Source organism: Sinocyclocheilus rhinocerous, unplaced genomic scaffold (assembly GCF_001515625.1).
Source record: "Sinocyclocheilus rhinocerous isolate Xijiao unplaced genomic scaffold, SAMN03320098_v1.1 scaffold302, whole genome shotgun sequence".
NCBI classification, from domain to species: Eukaryota; Metazoa; Chordata; class Actinopteri; order Cypriniformes; family Cyprinidae; genus Sinocyclocheilus; species Sinocyclocheilus rhinocerous.
Genome location: NW_015638976.1, coordinates 315,493 through 326,678, shown reverse-complemented (window position 1 = coordinate 326,678; position 11,186 = coordinate 315,493). Strand labels below are relative to the sequence as shown.

General features: G+C 39.9%; 2 protein-coding genes across 7 annotated transcripts in view; one reads left to right on the top strand and one right to left on the bottom strand.

Moving 5' to 3' along the window:
• Positions 1 to 7,695, top strand: dram2b (DNA-damage regulated autophagy modulator 2b). 6 transcript variants are annotated; one of them, XM_016566194.1, is made up of 8 exons: positions 1 to 203; positions 1,691 to 1,835; positions 1,910 to 1,977; positions 2,181 to 2,317; positions 6,307 to 6,484; positions 6,559 to 6,641; positions 6,714 to 6,806; positions 6,875 to 7,695. In XM_016566194.1, the coding sequence occupies exons 2-8, from the start codon at positions 1,705 to 1,707 to the stop codon at positions 6,995 to 6,997; spliced, it is 813 nt and encodes a 270-aa protein (XP_016421680.1). In that variant the 5' UTR covers positions 1 to 203; positions 1,691 to 1,704; the 3' UTR covers positions 6,998 to 7,695. The 6 variants fall into 6 exon arrangements, with proteins under 6 accessions (XP_016421680.1, XP_016421681.1, XP_016421682.1 ...); XM_016566195.1 differs by having other exon boundaries at positions 1,601 to 1,835; XM_016566196.1 differs by having other exon boundaries at positions 1,596 to 1,835.
• A 909-nt stretch (positions 7,696 to 8,604) lies between these two features.
• The window catches only part of dennd2db (DENN/MADD domain containing 2Db), a 10,162-nt gene continuing 7,580 nt past the window's right edge, over positions 8,605 to 11,186 (bottom strand). The window contains exons 8-11 of the mRNA XM_016566189.1: positions 10,974 to 11,024; positions 9,990 to 10,071; positions 9,676 to 9,909; positions 8,605 to 8,696 (exon numbers count right to left, since the gene is read on the bottom strand). Of these exons, the coding sequence (XP_016421675.1) occupies positions 8,623 to 8,696; positions 9,676 to 9,909; positions 9,990 to 10,071; positions 10,974 to 11,024 (441 nt within the window). The 3' untranslated portion in view covers positions 8,605 to 8,622. The remainder of the gene's footprint in view (positions 8,697 to 9,675; positions 9,910 to 9,989; positions 10,072 to 10,973; positions 11,025 to 11,186) is intronic.

Genomic DNA, 11,186 nt, shown 5'->3' with positions numbered 1-11,186 from the left:
TCTCGTGAGTTTGGTCGGCGAGAGTTGACGAGCGAGACACGGAAGAAAAACAGCGCTAAAATGAACTAAATCAGAAATCGGAGTATTAAACGAATAAAAGCATACAATAACATTACATAATGGAATATAGCCATTAACGGAAGATATTAGGAGATTTAACATGTCTGCTCAGACTGAGGGACGATCGTCTGTTTGATTGACAGGTAACGCTCATCATGATATTATTATTTTTAAAACTGACTTCATTACATACAGATTTGACAGAAACAAAAGCATTAGCAATAATACTATAACCTTAAAATACGCTTTAACGTAATTTTCTTTGTATGGAATTCAAAGTGAAACTAAAGAAATCTGTTGCTTTATTTAAATTAATTTGACTTTTATTGTTTATTCTTAAAATCTCTCAAAATACTTGTACAATTTAAGCACGTACCCTCATAAAATATTCTTACAATGCAAATACCAAGGTACTGATTTATTACCATATTGAGCGATCAAAAATATAAGAACGGTTTTCTAACGTTCCCATTCAGTTATGGAAACGCTGTTTCTGAATGTTCTCCAAACGATCAAAACGTCCGTTTTTAAATAAAAAAAATGTTTAAAGTTTTTAATGGTTATTCAAATGTTAAGGCAATGTTCCTTTGTATCATTTTGCAAACATTATGGGAACGTTACTTTAGAATGTTCTCTGAACATTCTGAAACTAGTAACATTTAAAAAACGTTAAATTAACTAAAATGTTTCCAAAAAAAAAAAGTTTGAAAAACTATAAATATGACCCGACAATTCAAGTCAAGTCTCCTTTATTTAGGCTATATAGCGCTTTTAATAATACAGATTGTGTCAAAGCAGCTTTACAGTATCAAAATAGTAAAATAGTGTGTCAATGCAAATTCTTCCTTCTATTTCTTATCCCGACATAAACTGCGTTTCCATTACCCTTCAAACTGCACAAATTGAAAATACACCCAATGGAAACACATCAATTTTGCAAAAATGCCCATATATCGCTAAAAAGTTTGTATGCCCGCTCGCATGAGGTGGTTCTTCAAGAGGATCTGTTTTTTTCCCACTGCTTCGCTAAAGATACACATCTACGTCTCCTTCGATTTAAAATTAATGGCTAGTGCGATATACGTAAACCTACCAACATCCGTCGCCATGACTTCTCACGAGAGGAAATTTTTTTTAGTCGTTTTAGTCGCATAACATCGGTTAATGGAAACGCTGTCATTTCGCAATAGTTTTTTAATCGACATTTATAAAATATCGCAAAAGTTTTGCGCAAATCTGTAATGGAGCTGTAGTGAACTACTTCGTTTTTTTCGCCAAGCCCATACATGAGTTCCGTTCGGCATTGTTTACGTTCAGTGCCTCCAATATGGCCGACTTCCAGATTTATGACATGTCGTGAAAACACCCTACTGTATTAAACAGCAGATAATGTTACTGGAAGAACATCTTCATAACTTTGAGAGAACATTACCAGAACGTTTTTACCAGAAATGATTTCATTTGACTAGTTTTAGTGTGTGTGGATGGTTTTCTTAACATTTTTGTGAAGGCTATGACTGTCCCTGTGCTCTCAGAGCAGAAGTGAAAAGCAGAAACTCACCCATGATGCTCTGCGGTGGTGAGAAGAGGAAGCGCGGCTGACTCTGATGATATCTGGCGTGTGTTTCAGGCGTGTCGTCAGGCATGTGGTGGTTTCAGGAGGGTTTGTGCGTCCTGCCCGTGGCGCTGGTCATCTGGACCGCCGCCACCTTCATCTTCGCTTACATCACGGCCATCATCCTGAGACACGTGGACCCGCTGGTGCCCTACATCAGGTGAGCACAGACCGGTGTCATCATGTGACGGCGTGACCTCTGACCTCTGAATGACCTTCGTCTTGTACTTACAGTGACACGGGGACGGTGGCGCCGGAGCGATGTGTGTTTGGACTCATGCTGAATGTGTCTGCGTTCTTAGGTACTGAATGACCTCACACTGACCCTATCTATGACTCCTAACTCTACAACCGACTATGAAACTAAAACAAAAAAATACTGCATCTAGCTATGTGCTAATGCTAACAGTAGGGGAAGGGGGTGTTATGATGTGGTAGAGTGTGACCTTTAACCCTGTCAGTTATGATGCGTTTCAGTGATGCAATGTTGCGTATTTTCCTGCAGGTGTCGCTACTATGTACGTGCGCTATAAGCAGCTCCGCGCCCTCGTGGACGACCCCCGTCTGAACCTCCTCAATCTGATAGGGTTCGTTCTGGGCTGCGGAAGCTCGCTCGGCATGTGCGTCATCGCTAACTTTCAGGTACGTACACTGCGATGTTTTTTGAGCATAACGACTGTGTGTTCAGCGTGAAAATTAGGTCAGATTTTCGCATTCAATTTGCAATCTGTCTCATTCAGACTGAAACGTTTATCGCGTAGAATATTCGCCCGTTCACATGCAACACAAATATTTGGCATGAAATTTGGTCAGATTTTCACATTCGATTTGTCTGTTCAGACCATCGCATAAAAAACTGAAAAAAACGTTATTTACATGTTTTCAAACAGCCATTCAGATATTTATATTTTTATTCACTTTGTTGTTTATCAAACAAGAGCAGATGACCAAAAAGCGCAAATTTTATTGGTTGTCCAGTTTTCTTCGCAGTGCGATGGGAAAGAGATTAAAACCCATAGATCTCCATAAAATCATTGTTGGCATGCAAATGTTCACATCGCTCACCCATTCATTCAAATTAAAATGCTTATTGCACCAAATGTTCGCATGAAGACGTGGTCAGATTTTCGCATTTGATTTTTCTGTTCGCACCAATGTGCAAAAAACGTTGCATGCGAATGTGTGTCGGTATGAACAGAGACAATCGCTGTTGATTTAATCGAAAGATCGCATGAACATTTAAATAAATCGAAATGTCTCTGTGGGTATTAGCGTATTATCGCGCTGAGGGGGATTTTTCCCGCGCTGGCGACCCGCCGAGCAGCTCCACATCCGGGTTTTTTTCCCCGCGAGTCTCGTGAGTTTGGTCGGCGAGAGTTGACGAGCGAGACACGGAAGAAAAACAGCGCTAAAATGAACTAAATCAGAAATCGGAGTATTAAACGAATAAAAGCATACAATAACATTACATAATGGAATATAGCCATTAACGGAAGATATTAGGAGATTTAACATGTCTGCTCAGACTGAGGGACGATCGTCTGTTTGATTGACAGGTAACGCTCATCATGATCTTATTATTATTTTTAAAACTGACTTCATTACATACAGATTTGACAGAAACAAAAGCATTAGCAATAATACTATAACCTTAAAATACGCTTTAACGTAATTTTCTTTGTATGGAATTCAAAGTGAAACTAAAGAAATCTGTTGCTTTATGTGATTGAATTCCGCTTTTATTGTTTATTCTTAAAATCTCTCAAAATACTTGTACAATTTAAGCACGTACCCTCATAAAATATTCTTACAATGCAAATACCAAGGTACTGATTTATTACCATATTGAGCGATCAAAAATATAAGAACGGTTTTCTAACGTTCCCATTCAGTTATGGAAACGCTGTTTCTGAATGTTCTCCAAACGATCAAAACGTCCGTTTTTAAATAAAAAAAATGTTTAAAGTTTTTAATGGTTATTCAAATGTTAAGGCAATGTTCCTTTGTATCATTTTGCAAACATTATGGGAACGTTACTTTAGAATGTTCTCTGAACATTCTGAAACTAGTAACATTTAAAAAACGTTAAATTAACTAAAATGTTTCCAAAAAAAAAAAGTTTGAAAAACTATAAATATGACCCGACAATTCAAGTCAAGTCTCCTTTATTTAGGCTATATAGCGCTTTTAATAATACAGATTGTGTCAAAGCAGCTTTACAGTATCAAAATAGTAAAATAGTGTGTCAATGCAAATTCTTCCTTCTATTTCTTATCCCGACATAAACTGCGTTTCCATTACCCTTCAAACTGCACAAATTGAAAATACACCCAATGGAAACACATCAATTTTGCAAAAATGCCCATATATCGCTAAAAAGTTTGTATGCCCGCTCGCATGAGGTGGTTCTTCAAGAGGATCTGTTTTTTTCCCACTGCTTCGCTAAAGATACACATCTACGTCTCCTTCGATTTAAAATTAATGGCTAGTGCGATATACGTAAACCTACCAACATCCGTCGCCATGACTTCTCACGAGAGGAAATTTTTTTTAGTCGTTTTAGTCGCATAACATCGGTTAATGGAAACGCTGTCATTTCGCAATAGTTTTTTAATCGACATTTATAAAATATCGCAAAAGTTTTGCGCAAATCTGTAATGGAGCTGTAGTGAACTACTTCGTTTTTTTCGCCAAGCCCATACATGAGTTCCGTTCGGCATTGTTTACGTTCAGTGCCTCCAATATGGCCGACTTCCAGATTTATGACGTGTCGTGAAAACACCCTACTGTATTAAACAGCAGATAATGTTACTGGAAGAACGTCTTCATAACTTTGAGAGAACATTACCAGAACGTTTTTACCAGAAATGATTTCATTTGACTAGTTTTAGTGTGTGTGGATGGTTTTCTTAACATTTTTGTGAAGGCTATGACTGTCCCTGTGCTCTCAGAGCAGAAGTGAAAAGCAGAAACTCACCCATGATGCTCTGCGGTGGTGAGAAGAGGAAGCGCGGCTGACTCTGATGATATCTGGCGTGTGTTTCAGGCGTGTCGTCAGGCATGTGGTGGTTTCAGGAGGGTTTGTGCGTCCTGCCCGTGGCGCTGGTCATCTGGACCGCCGCCACCTTCATCTTCGCTTACATCACGGCCATCATCCTGAGACACGTGGACCCGCTGGTGCCCTACATCAGGTGAGCACAGACCGGTGTCATCATGTGACGGCGTGACCTCTGACCTCTGAATGACCTTCGTCTTGTACTTACAGTGACACGGGGACGGTGGCGCCGGAGCGATGTGTGTTTGGACTCATGCTGAATGTGTCTGCGTTCTTAGGTACTGAATGACCTCACACTGACCCTATCTATGACTCCTAACTCTACAACCGACTATGAAACTAAAACAAAAAAATACTGCATCTAGCTATGTGCTAATGCTAACAGTAGGGGAAGGGGGTGTTATGATGTGGTAGAGTGTGACCTTTAACCCTGTCAGTTATGATGCGTTTCAGTGATGCAATGTTGCGTATTTTCCTGCAGGTGTCGCTACTATGTACGTGCGCTATAAGCAGCTCCGCGCCCTCGTGGACGACCCCCGTCTGAACCTCCTCAATCTGATAGGGTTCGTTCTGGGCTGCGGAAGCTCGCTCGGCATGTGCGTCATCGCTAACTTTCAGGTACGTACACTGCGATGTTTTTTGAGCATAACGACTGTGTGTTCAGCGTGAAAATTAGGTCAGATTTTCGCATTCAATTTGCAATCTGTCTCATTCAGACTGAAACGTTTATCGCGTAGAATATTCGCCCGTTCACATGCAACACAAATATTTGGCATGAAATTTGGTCAGATTTTCACATTCGATTTGTCTGTTCAGACCATCGCATAAAAAACTGAAAAAAACGTTATTTACATGTTTTCAAACAGCCATTCAGATATTTATATTTTTATTCACTTTGTTGTTTATCAAACAAGAGCAGATGACCAAAAAGCGCAAATTTTATTGGTTGTCCAGTTTTCTTCGCAGTGCGATGGGAAAGAGATTAAAACCCATAGATCTCCATAAAATCATTGTTGGCATGCAAATGTTCACATCGCTCACCCATTCATTCAAATTAAAATGCTTATTGCACCAAATGTTCGCATGAAGACGTGGTCAGATTTTCGCATTTGATTTTTCTGTTCGCACCAATGTGCAAAAAACGTTGCATGCGAATGTGTGTCGGTATGAACAGAGACAATCGCTGTTGATTTAAATTTAAAACGTTTATCGTACAAAATATTCTCCTTTATACACCAACACAAATACTGGGCTTGAAGATTCGGTCCGATTTTCGCATCTATTTTGTCCGTTCAAACCGACGTGCAAAAAAAATGTTGCAACGTCGCATGTAAATGTTCACAGGAGCAACAGCTGTTCATGCAAAATAAAATGTTAATCGCACCTAAAGATTTGCATGAAAATTCGGTCTGATTTTTGCATTCGATTTGTCGGTTCAGACGAACGTGCAAAAAGTTGCATTGTCAGCATGCAAATATTTGTGTTGGTCTAAAGAGACACACATACAGCCGTTCATTCAAATTAAAATGTTTCAGAGTTTTCGCACCGAGCATTAAGCGTGCCGTGTCTTTCCCAGAAAACCACTCTGTTTGCGATGCATCTGGTGGGAGCCATACTGACGTTCGGCGTGGGCGCTCTGTACATCCTGGTCCAAATGCTGCTGTCGTACCGCATGCAGCCGCATGTCCACAGCAAAACCATGTTCTGGACACGCCTGAGCGTCTGCATCTGGACCTTCGCCAGCATCATCAGCAGTATCCTTTAAACAGGCGTTAGCGTTTAGCATGCATTTAGCATGCCGCTGCTGTTGGTTCCTTGATTCGCTCAGTGTTCGTGTCGTCGGTCATCATGTACACCACTCTGTCAGGAGTCGAGGTCAACAAGAAGCTGCACTGGACGCCCGGAGAACCTGTGAGTGCGAGTCCGTGTCACCGCCAGCTTTGCGTGTGCCGAGCCAGTCTCTGATCGCTCTGTTTATTTCAGGGTTTCACGCCGCACATCGTCAGCACCATCTCCGAATGGTCTCTCGCTCTATCCTTCATCAGCTTCTTCCTCACCTACATACGAGACTTCAAGGTAAAGCATCTCCCATCGGATGGTAGAACGCTGTTGACCGTGTCTCTCACACGTGTGTTTCTCTGCAGAAGATCAACCTGCGAGCGGAGGCGGAGCTTCAGAGCAACCACCTGTACGATTCGCACCATTACCGGCCCCTTCCTTCACGACGGCCCTCGGAGACCTCGCCGCTGCTCGCCGGGAGCATCTGATGAGGAGAAGACGCTCCAGATGAGGCAGAAAGACTGTGATGCGCCAGCGGAGGGCAGCGACACTCAGGGTTAAAGGCAGAAACACTCAACGGGCCGTGTAGAGCTCTGGAAACATCATACTAACATTTACACAACGTTTGTACAACCTTCACACAACCGTCTGAAACGATGCTCTAAATACTGCGTTTAGCAGGTATTATACACTTCTTGTTTGTTTTCTATTGTAAGTTCGTTGGTGGAAACTATAGACATGTTCTATAGTCTGTACTTTTGTTAATGCATATTTTTATCCAAACACCTAACTGCTTTGATTATGTTATTCAAGTTGACATTAGTGGGTGGATTTTATGCAAAAAGAACATTTATAGCTCTTATTTCATCATGGAAAACTAAAATAAAAGCCTCATTTAAAAGGCATGAAATATGCAAATAATATATTTTAGATGATTTAAATAAAATGTTTATTGTACTGATTATTGCAATGCTACAAAAATACTGTTTCGCATCAATGAGAATCATCGCTGGCAATAATAAAAATTACACAAATGCACACATGTATAACAAGTTTGAGGTGAAATATGAGCTGGATTTGTTCCCGTTTAAAATCAATTGCTTAACTCGCAAACAAACATTGTATCAGCTCGCTTTATCTTTTATTATGTTAAAACAAGATACAAATAAACAGCATTAAATATTGACTGAATGTCTGCAGTATGTTAATGGAATGTCGATAGGAAAGCTGCACCCGTTTACACCACCACTCCTCACACCCATCCGGCCTTCATCTTCTCCCTCTTCTTCCTCTCGTGATACTCTGACACCTTCCTGTGAAAGAACACTGCAGAAGAACAAGAGCGTGAGCACGACGACAGATCATGAAGAAGAAATCAGTGCATGCACTCACTGACTGAACTCTGCAGTCTCGTCAAGTCTCTTGTGCAGATTCATTTCGCAGTGTATAAAGCGCTTGATTGATGATAACACACCCATCCGGCCTTCATCTTCTCCCTCTTCTTCCTCTCGTGATACTCTGACACCTTCCTGTGAAAGAACACTGCAGAAGAACAAGAGCGTCAGCACGACGACAGATCATGAAGAAGAAATCAGTGCACCAATGTGAAGTCTTGATTTTTGCATTGCAAAAAGTATAAAATAAATTTTTAAAAATTGCATTTTTGTTCTCACAATTCAGACTTTTCTGAGTTTACGTCTCGTAATTCTGTTTTTTGTTTCCGCAACTGAATAAAAAAACTAAAAAGGTAATTACGACTTTTTAATTCAGATGTTTTTTCTCACAATTGCGAGTTTTCTTTTCAGAATTGCGAATAGTATAAAATTCAGAAATGTGAGAAATTTTTTTTGCGAGATAAAAAGTCGCAATCGCCATTATTTTTAATCCCATGGCAGAAACGAGCTTCTATAAGTGTCCGTTGTATTTCGTAGATTGAAAACGGCTTACGCAAACTGCCAATAGAAAAGCTGTTCTAAAACATATTCTTCCCTTAAAACGCGAGTATTTAAATAAAGCGAGTTAAAGAACATCCCAGCTAACAGAAATATGTTCTACGCATGCTTTCCGAACTTTCCAAGTAAGAAAACGTTGCACCCGTTTACACCACCACTCCTCACACCCATCCGGCCTTCATCTTCTCCCTCTTCTTCCTCTCGTGATACTCTGACACCTTCCTGTGAAAGAACACTGCAGAAGAACAAGAGCGTCAGCACGACGACAGATCATGAAGAAGAAATCAGTGCACCAATGTGAAGTCTTGATTTTTGCATTGCAAAAAGTATAAAATAAATTTTTAAAAATTGCATTTTTGTTCTCACAATTCAGACTTTTCTGAGTTTACGTCTCGTAATTCTGTTTTTTGTTTCCGCAACTGAATAAAAAAACTAAAAAGGTAATTACGACTTTTTAATTCAGATGTTTTTTCTCACAATTGTGAGTTTTCTTTTCAGAATTGCGAACAGAAAAAAATTCAGAAATGTGAGGAAAAATATTTTTGCGAGATAAAAAGTCGCAATCGCCATTATTTTTAATCCCATGGCAGAAACGAGCTTCTATAAGTGTCCGTTGTATTTCGTAGATTGAAAACGGCTTACGCAAACTGCCGATAGAAAAGCTGTTCTAAAACATATTCTTCCCTTAAAACGCGAGTATTTAAATAAAGCGAGTTAAAGAACATCCCAGCTAACAGAAATATGTTCTACGCATGCTTTCCGAACTTTCCAAGTAAGAAAACGTTTAAAAAATATATAGTTTTATGAATATTTGTAAAATGTTTTTGTCTTGGTTATTCAAACGTTAAGGTAACATTGTGACAACGTTATTTTGGAATGTTCGGAAACGAGTTGAAACATTTTTTAAAAAAGTGTTTCAGAAATAAAATGTTACATGAATGATGTTTTTGTACTAACATTATTTAAAAAAACATAACTTTGAACGAAAATTCTATTAACGTTACCTGTAAGAACGTTTGTTCATAAGTTTGAGAGAACGTTCCGTTAAAACACGTTTTCAGTCTTATTTCAGGTTCCATTAAGAAAAAGAAAAATCTCCAGAACCATCAGGGGTTTTTAGGTAGATCTGTTTGAAGAAGCTTATTTTAGAGTACTGTAAAACATGTCCTGCGTTAGTTTGAGCTTCTTAAACTGATTAGCATGTGTGCTTGTACCGTTAGGGTTGGGCTGTGTTTCCTCTTCCTGAATGAACAGATCGAACATCTGTGTCTGGATGAAGAGCTTGACAAAGTTCAGGTGTGACTTGTGTTCCACGGCCTTCAGGAAGCTCTTCTTCTGGAACTGGCGGCCGTTCGCGCACCTCTTGACGTACTGCGAGAAGTGCCCCACGCTCCTGACGAAGACGGACAGGAAGGCCTCTGACACCAGCCGGTTCAGCTCCTCCGTCGCTGCCAGAACACACAACAACAGGAAGTTGAGCGGCGCTCTTACTGGAAGCGGGCCGTTGGCGCGGGAAGACTGAACTCACAGGCGTGGCGTGTGCGCGTGGACAGCCGCGACAGCAGCTCCTCCTTCAGCTTAGCGGGCAGGAGAGACTCCTCGTCTCCAATCTGAAATCACACCATCATGATTGGGAGTTTAGGACGTTGCTATGCGGTTGCTAGGGTAGTAACTGATTACATGTAATCCGGATTACGTAATCAGTACTTGTAATTATAAAGCGGAGAGTTCCGGTCCTTGATTCTGATTGGTTGAGCAGAGTTCGAAGCTGTTGTAAATGACTCTACAAAGTAACATACACCTTTGTTTACGTTTGTGTGTTGCTCGGCAACCACTTTGTAGCAACCACAACTGTTTCTGAGGAACTACATTGTTTGGTGGAAGAATACTGTTTTTATTAATATCATTACACTTTATTTGCTCTGTTTTATTTTGTGAAACCTTACTACGTATATGGAATAACCGTTTTATAAAAGCAATAAGCCTCGTGAAGCTTCGCGTCATGCCTAACAACGCCCCTTAGCTGTTATAAATTCACTGTAAACCACGGCTTCTTGGGGCTTATTGCTTTATTAGAGTATACTGCATTTTAAAATGGTCACAATCGGATTACAGTTACATGATTACATATTACTCACACAATGGCAGTAATTATTCACACTTTATAGATTCTTCTTTTTTTTAATTATCCTCTCTAAAATCCTACTGTGTGCCATACGATTTCTATTTTTAATTCTTTAATGTAATGTTTAATGCACTTTATGGCGTTGATATCAAGACATGGAATATATTTTCTTTCTCTTTGCTTTTTTATATCTATATGGTAAGTTTAAAACAAGTAAGATAAAAAAAGTAATCTAAAAAGTCGTCGGAATACATTAGCTAAAAATAAGTAACCTAGATTACGTTACTGACTGTAGTGCAGTACTGTGGGTGAATGAGACGACGAACAAACAGCGTCTCAAAGAGAGTAAATGAAATCAGAGAAACTGTGTGTGTGTGTGCGACTCACTCTCGTGATGAATTTAGTTTCTGCTCCGGGCGACAGATCGACAATCATCAGCTGAGAGACACAGACAGAGAATCATCAGCATGTTCGATAAACTCTTTGATTCGTCATTAATAATGATCATATTCAGACTGTAGGGTTGTGTGATGTTTGTGTGTGTGAGAGTGAGAGAGAGAGAGTGTGTGTGTGTCTCTGTGAGTGTGTGTGTGTGTGAGT